The sequence below is a fragment of the Ochotona curzoniae genome, unplaced genomic scaffold (genome assembly GCF_017591425.1).
Source record: "Ochotona curzoniae isolate NIBS_2020 unplaced genomic scaffold, NIBS_Ocur_1.0 contig_908, whole genome shotgun sequence".
In the NCBI taxonomy this organism is placed as follows: domain Eukaryota; kingdom Metazoa; phylum Chordata; class Mammalia; order Lagomorpha; family Ochotonidae; genus Ochotona; species Ochotona curzoniae.
In genome coordinates this window covers 8,537,607-8,554,700 of record NW_024466607.1, presented here as the reverse complement: position 1 = coordinate 8,554,700, position 17,094 = coordinate 8,537,607, and the positions used below count along the sequence as shown (strand labels likewise).

The window sequence follows — 17,094 nt, the reverse complement described above, 5'->3', positions numbered from 1 at the left end:
CCTCCTGTGAAGGACGCGTCTGCCCCGCGTGCCTCGCCCCCTCGACCTTCTCCGTCAGGGCGGACCAGCATTTTACTGGGCGTCGTCTGGACGCCCGCCCCAAACCCTAACAACGCTGCCGGAGTGGTCATTAGCCACCTTGCTCACTGTTGACGGCAGGGCACCCTGAGGCCCAGCGTTTGGGACGTACTCCTTCCATCGGGCAGCTTCCTCTGGGAAGCCTTCCCTGATTGCTCCTGTCATTGTCCCCCTCACTTGGTGAGGCCCCACGGACTCGGGGTCCTCATCTTCTCTCCACCCCCTCCTCTTTCTCCATGCACCTGTTCCTGGGCTCCACCAAGCCGCATCTGGCAGGCTCCCCGTCCCATCACCTGTTCCAGGCTTTCTTGAGGAGCAGCTAGCTGTCCACCATGACCTCCAACCCTCACATCAGGGTCCTGAGGACAGCCATCTGGGCAATCCTGACACCCAGTTATTACCGCCGCTCCCTCCACGCTCCAAATTACACACCCGTGCCTGCCTAGCTGGGCTGGAAGCATCTGTGTTCTAACCGTGAGGAGGCTGGGAGCGGAGACCACCACCCTCATGCGGGGACTTGGTTTTTTCCCAGTCTGGACCGCGGCTGGGACCAGTTGGCGGGAGGGAAGCGGGGAGCAAGGGTTGTGTCGGTGCTGCCATTCGCGGCTGTGGTCCCCGTCCTACCGCAGGGGCTGAGGGAGCCAGCCCACGCCTCCCGGGGCCAGGCTGGCCCTGTGACTCGCCGTGGGCTCCCTGATAGCCATCCCAGAGCCACGAGGTGGGATGGTATCAGCGAAGTCACACGGCTGTCCGGTCACAGGAGTGGATGACCATGCCCGGGGTTGGCCTCTTGGTTTGTGATGGAGAGTTATCATGGTGATGAAGTGAGGGACCAACGTTTGTGGGCGCAGGGAGCCAAGTGTCCACTTACTACGCGGGTCTCCCCTATCACAGGGCCAGCATGGTTAGTGTGGGGACAGTCACGAAGCCTCAGAACACCAGGTTCTAGGCCACGCTCGCTTCCTCCGCAAAATGGCCGCAGCAAAACTCAGACGGTGTGGCCAGCAGGTGGCGCTGCCCCTCGCTAGGCCCAGCAGCGTCTCCAGCCTTCAGGACTTCTCCCGGGAGGCGGAGCCGAGAGCGGGTTGGGCGGGGACAGACTCTGGTCGGCCCTATGGGATCACCGGGTAGAGCGGTGTGGGCGGGGCCGAACTCTGGCCCGCCCCCTGGGTGCCCTGCCGAGAGGGGGCGTGGCGCCACGCGCCGCTCTGAGGTCGACGTCATGACGTCGCCTCTTTCCGGACGCTTCCCGGGCTCTGCCGGGTCACGTGAGCCACTTTTCGCGCGAAAACTGGTTTGCTGCAGGAGTGGAGGGGAAGACGCGGTGCGGCCATGGCGGTGAGCTCGCAGTGCGGGGCGCGCGGGGCCCCGGCGGGGTCGGGATGCGGCGTCTGCGCGCTCCCCTGGGTCCCCGGCGCCCGGCCGGGGTCGGGGGCGCGCTCGTTGGGGGCGCGCTGAGCGCCGCCCGTGTGTGCGCTGACTTGCGTCGGTGGGGCAGGATCCGCCGAATCGAGTCCGCGTGGTGGTTTCCGCCCCGCCGCTGTCGTTTCTTTATTTCTCACCTTCCGGGTTCCCCTGGAGCCTCAGGTGCAAAGATCTTGCTGGAAGCGGGGGTTACCGGGTGTTGGCGGGCGGTCCCCGGTGCTCGGCGGGGGCAGGAAGGACGGAGGCGAGGTCGGGCCTCACGCACTGCCTCCGTCTTCTCTTGCAGGAATCTTCCGAGTCCTTCACCGTGGCGTCCAGCCCGGCCCGCCGGCGCCGAAGCAACGATCCGCTCACCTCCAGCCCCGGCCGGAGCTCCCGGCGCACCGACGCCCTGACCTCCAGCCCCGGCCGCGACCTTCCTCCCTTCGAGGATGAGTCTGAGGGGCTGCTGGGAACCGAGGGGCCCCTGGAGGAGGAGGAGGACGGCGAGGAGCTTATTGGGGAGGGCATGGAGAGGTACTTTGGTCCAAGGGCCTGGACTTTTTCTCCTGGGGCAGAGAGCTTTGCAGAGCGCACAGGCATCTTGCCTTTGGGAGACGTGGGGGCAGGTGGTTTGGGTGCGGCTTGGTCCGGGGTCTGTGGGGGTGGCACACCCCAACACAGGTCCTGGAAGGACAGGGTCTCAAGGCCCTTGGGAGCAGCTACCCCCCAGGGCTCCAGGAGGGCTGCCAACCCAGAATGATGGAGACTGTGAGCCTGGTGTTCCACGACTAGCCGAATAAATAGGTTTATATGTGATTAGGGTGATGAGTGGAATGTGTGAGTTATCCTAGTGGATGTGGCTTGGTCCATCCTTGGGCTTCACTGACCATTTCCCTGATTACTGATGCCGTGAGTGCCTTTCTGTGTGTTGATTGGCTGTTTGTATCTCTTGTTCAGTTCCTTTGCCTGTTTTTTGATGAGGATGTTTGGGTTTTTGTTATTAAATTTTTTTTAAAGATTTATTTTTATTACGAAGTCAGATATACAGAGAGGAGGAGAGACAGAGAGGAAGATCTTCTGTCCGATGATTCACTCCCCAAGTAAACGCAACAGCCAGTGCTATGCCGGTCCGAAGCCAGGATCCAGGAACTTCTTCCGGGTCTCCCACACAGGTGCAGGGTCCCAAAGCTTTGGGCCGTCCTCGACTGCTTTCCCAGGCCACAAGCAGGGAGCTGGATGGGAAGTGGAGCTGCCGGGATTAGACCTGGCGCCCATATGGGATCCTGGCGCGTTCAAGGCGAGGACTTTAGGCTCTAGGCCACACCACTGGGCCCTATTATTAAATTTTTAATGAAGACATATTCATTCAACTTGGAAGGGAGAGGGAGCAAGCTCTGCCATCCTCTGGTTCACTCCCCAAATGGCCACAGCACTGGAGCTGAGCTGATCCAAAGGCAGGAGCTGCTTCGAGGTCGCCCATGTGGGTGCAGGTTCCCAAGCGCTTGAACCATCCTCTGCTGCTTTCTCAGCCGTGAGGAAGTGGAACAGCTGGGAACGGCTGGTGCCCAAACAGGATGTTGGCACCACAGGCTGAGGGCTAACCTGTGCACTGGCTCTAGGGTTTTATTTTATTTATTTATTTTTTTATTTATTTTTAATGGAAAGGTAGATATACAGAGAGGAGAAGAGACGTCCTTAACCCATGGCTTGCCATTGTCATTCTTTTACGCTTTTGAGGTGCGAGGGTTTTAAGATTCGGTGAAGTCACACAGACACACGTGAACTCCCTGGGGGTCTTTTGTGTGGACTGAGCCTCGCAGCCGGACAGTTCTGACCCTGACCAGCTCACAGATTTACTGGCGCTGGGTCCTTCGTTCGGGTGCAGTGATGGAGGGGATGTGATTGGTTGTTTGACAGCACTGACTGCCCAAAAAAACCCAGCGAAAGGATTGGAGGGGAATGTCTTGGGGTGGCATCGTGGGGTCGGGACTACCAGGGCTGGTGGATGGCCACCGGGGAAGGGAGCCCTGGTGGTCTTGCTGGCGGGGGCAGCGAGTGTGTGGCCGTCTCAGAGGCAGCGCAAGCCCTTGCTCGGCATCGGGGAGCCCGAGGGTGACAGGATCAGAGAGAAGCAGGGAGAGGTCAGTGGCACTGGGAAGCTTGAAACCGTCAGGGCTCCTTCCTGTTGGATGTTCAGAGCCACCTGCCCCGTGGTGTCCTGCATGGGGCGGCATAGTTGCTCTGAGTGAGCGTGTTTCTGTCTGCAGGCTGACTTCCGCTCCACAGTGTGGACAAACCATGCACTGTAGAGCCCTCCAGGTGTCTGACCCGTGTAGGCCAGGGCTCCCGGGTGGGTTTTCTCCTCGGTATTAACTGCACTCCCTGTGGACCTTCGCAGGGACTACCGTGCCATCCCAGAACTGGACACCTACGAGGCCGAGGGACTGGCGCTGGATGACGAGGACGTGGAGGAGCTGACGGCCAGTCAGAGGGAGGCGGCCGAACGGGTCATGCGACAGCGTGACCGGGAGGCCGGCCGGGGCCTGGGCCGCATGCGCCGTGGGCTCCTGTACGGTAGGTTTGGATACATGCCTGCCAAGGGGGCCTGGGGAGGCTGGAAGGAGATACCAGGAAAGACCTCCCCTCGTTTGCAGACAGCGACGAGGAGGACGAGGAGCGGCCCACCCGCAAGCGCCGGCAGGTGGAGCGGGCCACGGAGGACGGCGAGGAGGACGAGGAGATGATTGAGAGCATCGAGAACCTGGAGGACCTCAAGGGCCACTCGGTGCGTGAGTGGGTGAGCATGGCCGGCCCGCGGCTGGAGATCCACCACCGCTTCAAGAACTTCCTGCGCACGCACGTGGACAGCCACGGCCACAACGTCTTCAAAGAACGCATCAGCGACATGTGCAAAGGTGGGGCTCCTGCACCCCCTGCCATCTCCCTGGTAGGGTCATCGTGTTGGCCTTAGCAAGCTGCGGGGAATGTCCGGCGGCCTTCAGAGAGACACAGGTGTCCAGGGTCTGCAGTGGGACTCCTGGCTGTGCCGGGACCAGCCAGCTGGGTTCCGCTCTGAGTATCTGAAAGGTGCAGTGACACTGGGAGAGCGCTTCCACTCACAGGAGCGCTCCCCAAATGGTCACAATGGCTAGTGCCAGGGGCCTGGAACTCCATCTGAGTCTCCCATGCGGGTGACAGGGGCCCACACACCCGGGCTGTCTTGCGCTGCTTTCCCAGACAGGGCCGCTGGCACTTCTGTAGAGAATGCAGGGAGTCACGGGTGGCAGTTTAAGCTGCGGTACTCTGCTATCCCCACCAAGGTGGATTTTGATAGGCTTTAAAGTGGGCAGGTTTCATGTGGAAGTGTGGGCTGCTGCCTTGATTGGAAAGTAGCGACGTGTGCCTGTGTTTCTGGGTTGGGCTGCATCGATCCCCTGCTTCCTCGTGAGGCGGGAGTGACCTCCTCGGCCTACGGCAGCCAGTACTGATGCTCACGCTCTGGCCCCCAGAGAACCGGGAAAGCCTGGTGGTGAACTACGAGGACCTGGCGGCCCGGGAGCACGTGCTGGCTTACTTCCTGCCCGAGGCGCCGGCCGAGCTGCTGCAGATCTTCGATGAGGCTGCCCTGGAGGTGGTGCTGGCCATGTACCCCAAGTATGACCGCATCGCCAGCCACATCCACGTGCGCATCTCCCACCTCCCTCTGGTGGAGGAGCTGCGCTCGCTCAGGTGAGGCCGAGGGGCCTTAGAGCTCAGATGCTGCAGAAAGGTGGCTGTGCGGGTGGGTAGGGTGTGGCTGGGAAGGGCCTCATGCCAGCGGAGCTCTGGTTGTGCGGGAGCATCTTGGGGTGGGTCCCGAGCCTGGCCCCCTCCCGGATTGTGTGATCGAGTCCTGCTGGGCAACCCGGGCCCCGCAGGAGCCGAGCAGCCTGCTCAGCCTCTGGTGTTTCCCTGTCTTCCTCCACAGGCAGCTGCACTTGAACCAGCTGATCCGCACCAGTGGGGTGGTGACCAGCTGCACAGGCGTCCTGCCCCAGCTCAGCATGGTCAAGTACAACTGCAACAAGTGCAACTTCGTCCTGGGGCCCTTCTGCCAGTCCCAGAACCAGGAGGTGAAGCCGGGCTCCTGCCCCGAGTGTCAGTCTGCTGGCCCCTTCGAGGTCAACATGGAAGAGGTGAGCGCGCCCAGGCTGCAGCGGCTGACCGTCCTCGGGCTTGTGCAAGTCGGGCACGCACAGCTGCGGGCAGCAGGGAGCCTGGTGGACCCATGTCTGTCGGGTCAGCGGTTTGGTTTGGCCCACGTGCTGTTAGCAAGAATGCAGACAAAATTTCCTTTTTAGTCATTTGTTTATTCGAAGGGCAGAGTTAGAGAGGAAAACACAGGGTTTTCTTCCATCTGCTGGTTCACTCCCCTAAATGGCCACAGTGGCTGTGGCTGGGCCACAGGGAAGCCAGATTTTATTTATTTGAGTTACCGAGAGGTCTTCTGTCTGCTTGTTCGCTTCCCCAGATGTCTGCTATGGCCAGAAATAGGTGAGGCTGAAGCCGGGAGCCTGGGGCTTCATCCGGGTCTCCCACGACAGGTGGCAGGGTCCCACTTGGACCAACTTGCATTGCTCTGTTCCATTTCACTGTCAGGAAGCTGGGCTGGAAGAGGAGCAGCTGGGACATTTTGAACTGGAGTGTGTGCCCACACTCATTGTCTTTGATTCAGTGGCGAGGTAATGGATAGGAAATTGACAACAGTAGCAGAACAGAGAGGGAGCATTCGCTCTGAGCCAGGCCAAAGCCGGAAGCCGGGGACGCCTTCCCGATTTCCCACGAGCGGCACAGGTCCACTTACTTCCCAGGCATGTTGAGAGAACCGGGGACTCAAACTGGACCTCCAGTATAGAATGCCGCTATTATCAGCTGCCGCTTAGCTGCTGTGCACCAAGGGCTGGGCTGGATGCCGGGTCTGTGGCTTTATTGAGTCACTGTGACCTTGCTGCCACAGCACCAGCATTCCCATATGTCACGTGCTCCAGATCACAGCCAGGATTTGAACCCCAGCAGCCTGGCTCACCGTGGCTCTTCTGTGTGGCATCTTACAGGTGCTTGAGGGCAGCAGGAAGAAGGCGTTGCAGGGTGGCGCTGGCTAGGGCTGGGTCTGCCTGTCCCTGACCTGGGGCATGGCGAGCTCCTTTCTGCCGTTGTCATCTCTGTTTGTGGGCCTGAGGTCAAGGTCAGTGACCTACAGTGGAGCCAGGGAAGGGCGGCCGAGCCTCTGTGTGTCCTTCACAGACCGTCTATCAGAACTACCAGCGCATCCGCATTCAGGAGAGCCCAGGCAAGGTGGCAGCTGGCCGGCTGCCCCGCTCCAAGGACGCCATCCTCCTGGCTGACCTGGTGGACAGCTGCAAGCCGGGAGACGAGATCGTACGTGGAAGCACTCGCGTGGGGGCGGGAAGGGAGCAGGGGCACCTGGCTGAGAACTGGACAAAGAGCTCTTCCTTGGGGGCTCGGCTGGGGCTACCGTGGTTTTCCTTTGGTTTTGCCGGCTGCCCAAGCGTAGGGGGGAGGACGAGAAGTGGGAGGAAAGCGGATCAAGGCAGCCGGACCTAGCTCCCGCTTGGCCCCTGACTTCCGCCCTCTGCTGTTCTAGGAGCTGACGGGCATCTACCACAACAACTACGACGGCTCCCTCAACACCGCCAACGGCTTTCCCGTCTTTGCCACTGTCATCCTGGCCAACCATGTGGCCAAGAAGGACAACAAGGTCGCCGTGGGGGAGCTGACGGACGAGGACGTGAAGATGATCACGAGCCTGTCGAAGGACCAGCAGATTGGGGAGAAGGCAGGTGGAAGGGGCCGGGGCTGCTGGGGAGCGGTGGCTGCAGGGTCCTCGCTGCTGACTTCCTGCTTAGGAACCAGGCGACTTTCTTACTGTAATTCACAGCCTGAGGCTCCATCACTGCCTGTGCCCGTGGGGTGGTTCTTGCATGTGGGCTTTGGGGATGGGGTACCCCTGGGATGGGGTGTCCCTGCTCTGGCTCTGTGGTGTGTGAGCTGGGAGCTGAGGCCACCTGCTGGCCCTTGCATATGGGTAAGCCTTGGCTTTTCCGCCGCCCCAGCGGACAGCTCCACCTTGGCCCCGGGTGAAGGTGGAGGCCGAGTGGCAGAGTGACCCTGGCTCGTGGACCTGCCCTGGCAACCCGCCCTGACCCATGGCTGTTGATTGCTCTGGCGGGAAGGCTCCCCACGTGGCTTTGTGGTAGTGTCTTCACGTAGGCATTTCACGGGGTTGGGGGTGTTGGATTTCTCTGTCAGACTTCCGGTCTGGACTCCTTCCTGCTCACACATGGCTCCTTATTCTCATCTCGTATTCTTTCCTTTTGTCTTTATCCACTCATTTTTCTGTTGGGTTTTGTTGCTGGATTTTTTATTTTATTATTATTATTATTATTTTTAAAGATTTATTTCTGTATTTGTAAGGCAAGGAGACAGATCTTCTATCCGCTAGCTCTCCTTAATGCTGCAGCAGCCAGGGTGGGTCCAGGAGGCAAGACCTCCATCCCAGCCTCCACAGGTGCAGGGCCCACACCCTGGGCCGTCTCCCACTGCTCTCCCAGTACAGCAGCAGGGAGTTGGGTTGGAAGCGGATTAAGACCCATACTGGCACTCCGATGCAGGGTGTGGGATGCCAGTGTCACCATGGGTGGCTTACTGCTACACCCTGTGCCCTGGCTCCTCCACGCAGAGCAGGCACGCCACTCTTGCTTCCACTCGGGCCAAAGAAGCAGGTGCTGAGGGCTCCACTTTCCCATGGGCTTGCTAACCGAGTTGTGTCTTTTGAGGTGGGTGTGAGCCCCCCAGGGACAGGGTCAGCCCGGCTGGTGAGTGAAGGCTGTAGTGACTAGCTGAGTCTCTGCCCAGGCTGCAGAGCGCCTCACTGGTCCTGAGTGCAGTGGCCCAGGGTGACCCTTGGCACCCACGCACAGCCCTGCCTGTCCCAGTTCCTGTGCCTTGTGTCTGCTTGTTGGCTTCCCTCCACATGCATGTACTCTCCTTGCTTCTCTTCCTGAGGGCACAGCTGTCCACTGTCCCAGGTCCCTTGGCTCTGCCTTTCAAGTAAATTACTTACATCTCTAAAAAAAAAAAGACAGCCAGTATGAGTGGTCCCTGGCTGTGGTGACTGCTGACGGCTTCCAGTTGGTAGAGAAGTCAGAACTGCCAAAGCTGCTGTAGGGAGGTTTGGAACATGCCTGTACAGCCTGCGGATCCCATCTTGGACTCTCGGTGTCCATGCAGGGAGTGCCTGAGGGGCTTTGGGGAACCCAGCCTAAGCCATTTGGGGCATGAGCTTTGGGTCCAGTCATACCTCTGTCATCCAGGTGACATGGTGGGACCCGAGCCTGGCTTCTCTGTAGAGTGGCATGAACCCAGGGGTGTTGGAGGCTGAAATGAAATGATGTTTAGAAAACAGTGACTCCTGGAGGATCTGCCATTTGCTTCTGTCCCACCCATCAGCTTGGGGCAAACCTGTTAATTCTCCTGATGAGCCGGGTCCATGGCAGAGGGCACAGCGGGTAGCATGAACCCTGGCGCATTTGCTCCCTGCAGTCACCCAGGGAGGCCTGCCAGACGCTGCATTGGTGTGGGCAGCACATGGGTGTAAATAAACTGGCAGTGGTCACATGGCCAGTGTGGCTCCAGAGACTGCATTCCCTACCCTGTGTCCCGCAGCTGCTTCATCCAGTTGCCACTTAACTCGGCCCGGAGAGCTTGCCGTCACAGAAAACTTGTGTGTGTAAGTGTGTGTGAGATATTGTGACGACAGGGCTGAGTGCACGATGTGCTGCTATAGCAACGCCACACGCTGGGGGGTTTTGAGAAGCAGAGAAAGAAGATGATTCCACCTGCTGGTTCACCTCCCTTTAAAATTTTCTGGGTCCAATGTGGTAGCCTAGTGGCTAAAGTCCTCGCCCTGTATGTGCTGGGATCCCATATGGGCACTGGTTCATATTCCAGCTGCTCCATTTCCCACCTAGCTTCCTGCCTGTGGCCTGTGGGAAGGCAGCAGAGGATGGCCCAAAGCCTTGGGACCCTGTACCCACATGGGAGACTCGGAGGAAGGTCCTGGGCAAGGAGCCTCTCTGCGAGCTGTGCATCCCACCAGGAGGAGCCTGGTGGCACGAATGGGAGTGTTCTAATTCCTCTCCATTTGCTGGTCTTGGGAACCCTGGGCTGATCTGCAGCCGCCTCCCGAGAGACTGTCGTGTCAGCAGGGATCTGTCTTCCTGACTTCTGTTGATGGGACCCTGGCTGTCTTGGGGTCACTTTTTTGCCCTTCTGGCAGAAGCTACTGCAGGCTGCTCTGATCTTAAGAGTACGTGAAGTGTGTCGGCAGACGGGGTGGGCCACCTTGTCAGGGCCAGTGCCAGCTTCCTGCTCCGGAGCCCACCTGCCCAGGCTTCTCATTCTGTCCAGTTAGGAGGGAAACAGGGAGCCTTAGCATTGCCCCTGCAGGACCGGGGCGGGGTGGGCAAGGCAGCTGGCACTGAGGGTTTTAAGCAGTACAGCTATGCAGTTCCTCCAAGCGAGAGTTTTCTTTGATGTCACTAAGTCTGTCTCTGAAATCGACCCGGAGTTTACATTTTCTCTCTGACACGCTCCAGAACTGTCCCCGAGACTTACTGGTCTCAGCCTCCTGGAGGACACGGCTCCAGGACATAGTGGGTCTTGCTCGCCTGGCGCCTGCCTCTAAGGGCTGGGCTGGTTACCCCCTGCCCCCGGGCAAGGCGGCGGGCACGGTGACACCTGCTGTCTCTTCCACACAGGGCACTGCTCTGGCTGGGGCTCTTGTCTCGCTTCCACTCCTGATCTGTGATCTTGGGGAAATCACTTTGTGAGATGTGAACGTGAAGAAAGAAAGCCCTGGAGTTCTGTGGGTCTCGGGAAAGGCCGAGTCGGGCAGGCCTGCTGGGACCGCAGCTGGGTGGGCAAGTGCCTTCGAGCTGGGGCGTCCCTGTGTCCGCTCACACCCGCCGCCTCCCTTTCCTCAGATCTTTGCCAGTATCGCCCCTTCCATCTACGGCCATGAGGACATCAAGAGAGGCCTGGCCCTGGCTTTGTTTGGAGGGGAGCCCAAAAACCCAGGTGAGCAGCCGTGGGCACACCTGTTCCTCTCCTGGGTGGTGGCAGCTTGTCTCTCCCCAGGTCTTTGGGGAGCCAGTGTGGTGGTGATGGGAGGTCCGCTGGGTACTGGGGAGCAAGACCTGGTCAGGGATGTCGGGCTGGATTTGACCTGCTCCCTGTCAGGAACCGACCCATGGCTGCCGGCCTTGGTGCTTGGAGCAAACCTGCTTTTGCTTCTCTTGTGTTAAGTGTTAGCTACAAGAGTAACACCGAAATACTTACCGTGGATGAGGGTGCCATCAGCACACACTGCCCTCGCAGCTGTAGGGGCCAGTCAGATGAGTGTGTGTGTTGGTGTGTGCAAAGCCTGGCTTCCCTGTACATATGCCCCATGGCCCACCGACCCCCAGCATCCCCGCCGACCTGCCCCTCTCCGCGGCCTGCCCGTGTGCAGAGCGGGTCTACTCTAAGCCGTCACGTCATGACCCGTGTGGCATTGTTCACTCCTGTGGGGAGCCTGAAGATACTTGAGGTTTTCCACATTCACTAAGGAGGCCTTGGCTATGCTGCACCTGTGGGCATGTTCCTCTGGGGCAGGTATCAGGCTGGGGTGACTGCTGGCGTCGGGCAGTGCCTCCCTGTTAAGAGAGGCTGGGCCTTTGCCATTGCTCATAAACAGACTGAGTCTGGAACCTGCTGGTCCCCCACCCAACTCCTCACCACCCTTTCTTTGTTGCCCCAACCAGGTGGCAAGCATAAGGTGCGAGGTGACATCAACGTGCTGCTGTGTGGAGACCCCGGCACGGCAAAGTCTCAGTTCCTGAAATACATCGAGAAAGTGTCCAGCCGGGCCATCTTCACCACTGGCCAGGGCGCGTCGGCTGTGGGCCTCACGGCCTACGTCCAGCGGCACCCGGTCAGCAGGGAGTGGACCCTGGAGGCCGGGGCCCTGGTTCTGGCTGACAGGGGGGTGTGTCTCATCGATGAGTTTGACAAGGTGGGTCCCTGGGTGACACGGGGTGGCCTGCGTGGGGAAGAGAAGGCCAGTGGAGAGAGCTCGGGCCCTCCTGAGACAGGAAGAGGCGGGGTCTTGCTGATGGGTGCTTGGCTCTGGCAGATGAACGACCAGGACAGAACCAGCATCCACGAGGCTATGGAACAGCAAAGCATCTCCATCTCCAAGGCCGGCATCGTCACCTCCTTGCAGGCCCGTTGTACCGTCATCGCCGCTGCCAATCCCATAGGTACCCACAGCGAGCCTGGGAAGCAGTCGGGGGGGACGAGGTCAGACTGGGGGACACCTGGGACTTTGAATGTTCTCACAGGATGTGCATGGTCCACCCTGGGGCAGCGTGGGCCTGGGAGTGAGCCTGTTGAGCTTCTGCTGAAATGAGGCTGTTCCAAGCAGAGCTCGGGGGCGAATGTGCTGTGCCCAATGGCTAGCAGGTGCTGCGAGGCCATCCAGTGTCATTCTCCTAATGCCCCATCTCCTGTTAGCTCTGCTGCAGCCTGGGTCGGGGGGGCTGCCCAAGGCAGAGGAGAGAGGCTGGTGTGGCAGCCCTGACATGGGGTGCCTTGGTGTTTCAGGAGGACGCTACGACCCCTCGCTGACCTTCTCAGAGAACGTGGACCTCACGGAGCCCATCATTTCCCGTTTTGACATCTTGTGTGTTGTGAGGGACACAGTGGACCCAGTCCAGGTACAGCCCCCTGCTGCAGGGTTTGGGGTCCTCGTGTGAGCTGTGCAGTGTGACAGGGGCAGGCCTTGGCCTGCTCTCCAGCTCTCCAGGCTTGCTCTCTCAGCCTTGTCTCATGTCCCAAAGTCCCGTCCTAACCACCCTTCCAGTCTGATCAGCTTAACTCTTCCAGCCAGTCCTGGCCCTGCCTAAGGCCACATGCTCCCCAGTGCTTCCGGTCCGAGGGACTGTGCTGCTGCGCTGGTCTCTTGGCTTCTGCTCGTGCCCCCTCCTCACACCTGTTGACCCTCCGCATGGGAGCGTAGCCATTTAGCAGCCACTTGCAGCTTTCAGCTGTGACTGGAGTCCCTGTCCTGGGCCTGTGACCTCCGTCTGGGCTCCCCTGGTGGTCAGTGCGCTTGCTCCTTACCCCCACTTGGACCCGCCTGCTTCCTCTGCTGCTCTCCAGGCCTCGCCCTCCTGGGGTGCCATGCTGGTGCGCCCTGTGTATCTGCTGGACACTCAGCTGAGATGCCATGGGTCCCTCAGATTCACCTCCCTATTTGTCTTGTTGGCATGCATTGCTTTCTGTCCTGAAAGTTTGAAATCATTCGTCACGCCCTACTGGCCTTGACACACTTAGCAGTGTGTGCCAGGTGCCTGGACACGGTGGAGGGACACGTCCTTGGCAAGAGTGCCAGTCTCCCGAATGGCACGCTGCAGTTCCCCGGGCTGACCGGCCCTTCCTGCTCACCATAGGATGAGATGTTGGCCCGCTTTGTGGTCGGCAGCCACGTCAGACACCACCCCAGCAACAAGGACGAGGGGCTGGCAGGTGGGACCACACCAGAGCCTGCCCTGCCCAACACGTACGGCGTGGAGCCGCTGCCGCAAGAGGTCCTCCGGAAGTACATCATCTACGCCAAGGAGAAGGTCCACCCCAAGCTCAACCAGATGGACCAGGACAAGGTGGCCAAGATGTACAGCGACCTGCGCCGAGAGTCCATGGTGAGGGCTGCTGGGCTGAGGGCACTGGGGCGTGCAGGGTGGGACTTGTGGTCAGCACATGGCAGGCAGTCAGCCCCCAGCGTGCAGGGCAGGAAGACTGGGAAATGACACTCGGGTTGTCTGGTGTTGGTGCCCGACACTGGGACCTACCTGTGGTGACAGCACGCGGACAGCTGGCTGAGGGAGCCCCACGTTCTAACCTCCTGCACCCCAAAGGTCTGCCACGGGGGTGGGGGGCCAACTGCTAGACCACAGCATCCGCCTTGCCGTGTGCTAGGGGACTCCTAGGGGTGCGTGTGTTTGTCTGACATGGAGTCAGGGCCAGTCTTTTAAAAGGTTAGAAAGAGAGCCGGACAGAGCTGTTCCTTCTGCTTCCAAGTGCCCACAGTGCTGGGGCTGGACGAGGGCCAAGCCTGGAGCCCAGGACCCGAGCAACGGCTCTGACTTAGCGTCAGGGACCTAGGTGTTGGAGCCGTCACCTGCTGCCTCCCACAGCGTGCATTAGTAGGAAACTAGAATCAGAGCTTGAGCCTGGCACTCTGATCATAGAATGTGGGTGTCCCCCGTCCTGTCTGGCCACAGTGCCACCCTTGGAACAAGAATCTCAGGGTGGCACACAGGAGCTGTGCTGCAGATCCCTCCGGCTGGCCCTGTCTTGCCCACCCCTTCTCAAGGCAATGGTTTATTTACCTGAGTTTGCATAGACTGACTCTTCCCCCTCACCCCCATGGCCCTGGGTCATGCAGTGTTCAGTATGTGGCAGTAAGAAGTACAGCTGGCCACAAACATGACCAGCTCTGAGCTGCTTAGTGGTCAGCGGGGGAGAAGAACTGCCCAGGCGCAATTGTGACACACTGCAAGTAGGCAGCATGGCCCATGCACCTTTCTGTTCTTTGCAAAAGAACCCAGCAGCCAGCACCATGGTGTGGCAGGATAAGCCTCCTGCTGCGGGGTTGGCATCCCAGGTGGGCACCAGTTCACGTCCTGGTTGCTCCACTTCTGATCCAGCTCCCTGCTTATGCCTGGGAAAGCACTGGAGGATGGCCCACATCCTTGGCCCTGCACCCACACTGGAGACCGGGAAGAAGTTCCTGGCTTGTGGCTTCGGATCGGCTCAGTTCTGGATGTTGTGACCATTTAGAGAGTGAACTAGCAGATGGAAGATAGCCATGTGTGTCTCTAACTCTGCCTGTCAAGTAAAAAACAACCTATAAAGAGAGGGGAAAGGAACCAGAAGGTTACAGTTCACCTGCCACTTTACCCGTTGCGTGAGCTGGCTTGGTTCTGGCTGCTGAGAGTTCCTCCCCTCGGGGCTCCCGCGCCTCCCCTTCCTGCCCGAGAGGGCCTGACCCTCTGCTGCCCCGCAGGCCACGGGAAGCATCCCCATCACAGTGCGTCACATCGAGTCCATGATCCGCATGGCCGAGGCCCACGCGCGCATCCACCTGCGGGACTACGTGATAGAGGACGACGTGAACATGGCCATCCGCGTGATGCTGGAGAGCTTCATCGACACGCAGAAGTTCAGCGTCATGCGCAGCATGCGGAAGGTGGGGGGCGCACTGGGCTCTGGGCGGGTGTCTGGCTGCACCCCGTTCGCCCTGGACTCTTGTGGGGGTGTGTCTGGCTGCACCCCGCCTGCACTGGACTCTCGGGGAGGGTACCTGACTGTCCTTTCTCCTGCAGACTTTTGCTCGCTATCTCTCCTTCCGGCGCGATAACAACGAGCTGCTGCTCTTCATACTGAAGCAGCTGGTGGCAGAGCAGGTGACCTATCAGCGGAACCGCTTCGGGGCCCAGCAGGACACCATCGAGGTCCCTGAGAAGGACTTGGTGGACAAGGTACGGGCACGGATGGTGGAGACGGTCAGGGTGTGCTGCTCTGGAAGCTGAGGGCGCCCACACCGTGTGGGGGGTCGTTAGGTGGGCCAGCCCCTGGGACAGCAGTGGATTGAGCGTTCACAGTCCACGTGCGTGTCATCCGATGGCAGGTGAGTCTTGATCTTGTCACCTTGTTTTGAAGAGTTGGAGAAAGGCACGGGCAGCCACATGGCTCGCCCCTCACAGCTGTGGGCGGGGGCGGAGGTCGAAGCCTGGCCCCCAGCGCCAGCCCCTAGGCCTCTGTCCGTGCCTGCCCGCGGTGACAGCAGGAGCTCCGGGGAGCCCGGCTCACTCGCTGTCCGCACCTCCAGGCTCGCCAGATCAACATCCACAACCTCGCGGCCTTCTACGACAGCGAGCTCTTCAGGATGAACAAGTTCAGCCACGATGGGAAGCGGAAGATGATCCTGCAGCAGTTCTGAGGCCCTGCCTGGGTGCAGAGACTCCCCGGGCCTGGCGTGGGGAAGCCGGGCCGAGCGCCCCGTCGCTCTGTCCCGTGTGCAGGCTTCAACCCAGAGCGCTGCGGCTCAGGCCTGCCCGGCCCGCGGCTGCAGCTGGTCTCCTGGGCTCGGGGCCGTGTCCCGGAAGGAAGGTATTGAATCCTTTGGCTTCACCTCCTGCTTCTCTCACCTCTGGGTGCACAGGCTTTGGCTTTTTCCTCCAGCTGCTCAACAGCTGGTTTGTCTTCACCTGGCACCTTGGGTCAGCAGGGCGTCCCCATGTGGATGTTGCTGTTGCCACTTTCAGCCACGGAGCCGGGGGCAAGTGTCTCCTTTCTCACTGCTCAGCCCGCAGGTTCCTCCGGAGTGCCGGGAGGGGTCCCCTGGCCACGAGCACTTGCCCTTTGGGGTGATGGGGCTGACTTCCCCAAGTTGGGGCAGCCCTGGGCGTTGTGTGTGGGCCCTGAGGGTCATCTGTTCCCACGCAGCTGTCCGGCACCATCGCCGGCTCCTCCGTGCACTGCTGTGTGCCCGTTTCCTCCTCACGCGCCTGTTTGTACAGTCAAGTTTTACTTCTAGACTTTGGATTTTTAATAAAGTTGTTGGAAGTGCAAACGCTGGAGTCTGTCGGGCCTCAGCCCTCTGTCCTACCCCGGGCTTGCTTGCCAGGCCTTTTCCATCTTGTGCCTCAGGTTTCTGTCGGAAGTAGGTCAGGTTAGGAAATGTGGTTTTGTTGTGAAGGTGTCGAAATGAAAAATAATGTGGGCCTTCCTTGGGAGCTGCAGTCTGGCAGTGTGTGTGTGTGCGTGCTGCAGTCTGGCAGTCTGGCCTGTAAGGACTGAGTGGGATCCCTGGTAGGCGGGTGTGCGTGTGTGTGCATGTGTGTGTGTGCGCTGCATTCTGGCAGTGTGACCTGTAACGTCTGAGTGGGATCCCTGGTAGGCGGGTGTGTGTGTGTACATGTGCATGCGTGGCAGGAGTGGGGGTGGGTGACCTGCCTGCTGGTCGACTGTGTGTGTGTGTGTGTGTGTGTGTGTGTGTGTGTGTGTGTGTGCGCACGTATGTACTAGGGGGGATAGCCCGCTTCCTGGAGGAGCCCATTCCCAGTGCTGGTCGACTGTGTGTGTGTGTGTGTGTGTGTGTGTGGACTAGGGGGGATAGCCCGCTTCCTGGAGGAGCCCATTCCCAGTGTCCCAGCAGTGCCGGAGAGGGCGACAGATGCACCTTGTTCAGGGAGAGGGAGGCGGAAGGACGGGCTGGTGCCGGGAAGGGAGGAGAGCGGATGGTGGTGTGTCTTGCGAGTGTTTTGGACAAGGTTGGGTGGTGAACAAGGGGCCGGGGCAGGGGAAGCTCGCAGGGGAAGCCGTGCTGCCGGTGACCGGGTACGCTCTTCAGCGGGAAGAACTAGGAGCGTTGTTAGCAGACTGACTGATTTTTGAAAGACTTCAGAGAAAGATCTTCGGTTTTCTGATTTTGCTCCCCTCATG

At 59.9% G+C, this 17,094-nt stretch overlaps 1 protein-coding gene across 1 annotated transcript; it reads left to right on the top strand.

The window, feature by feature from the left end:
• The first annotated feature begins 1,329 nt into the window (after window positions 1–1,329).
• On the top strand, window positions 1,330–16,218 carry MCM2 (minichromosome maintenance complex component 2). The gene is made up of 16 exons (XM_040995317.1): window positions 1,330–1,416; window positions 1,790–2,019; window positions 3,884–4,059; window positions 4,140–4,400; window positions 4,995–5,214; window positions 5,453–5,660; window positions 6,769–6,903; window positions 7,130–7,321; window positions 10,530–10,623; window positions 11,349–11,599; window positions 11,720–11,846; window positions 12,190–12,302; window positions 13,038–13,286; window positions 14,654–14,836; window positions 14,973–15,128; window positions 15,479–16,218. Exons 1-16 carry the CDS (start codon window positions 1,411–1,413, stop codon window positions 15,587–15,589), a joined length of 2,712 nt encoding a protein of 903 aa, XP_040851251.1. The 5' UTR covers window positions 1,330–1,410; the 3' UTR covers window positions 15,590–16,218.
• Window positions 16,219–17,094: the final 876 nt, after the last annotated feature.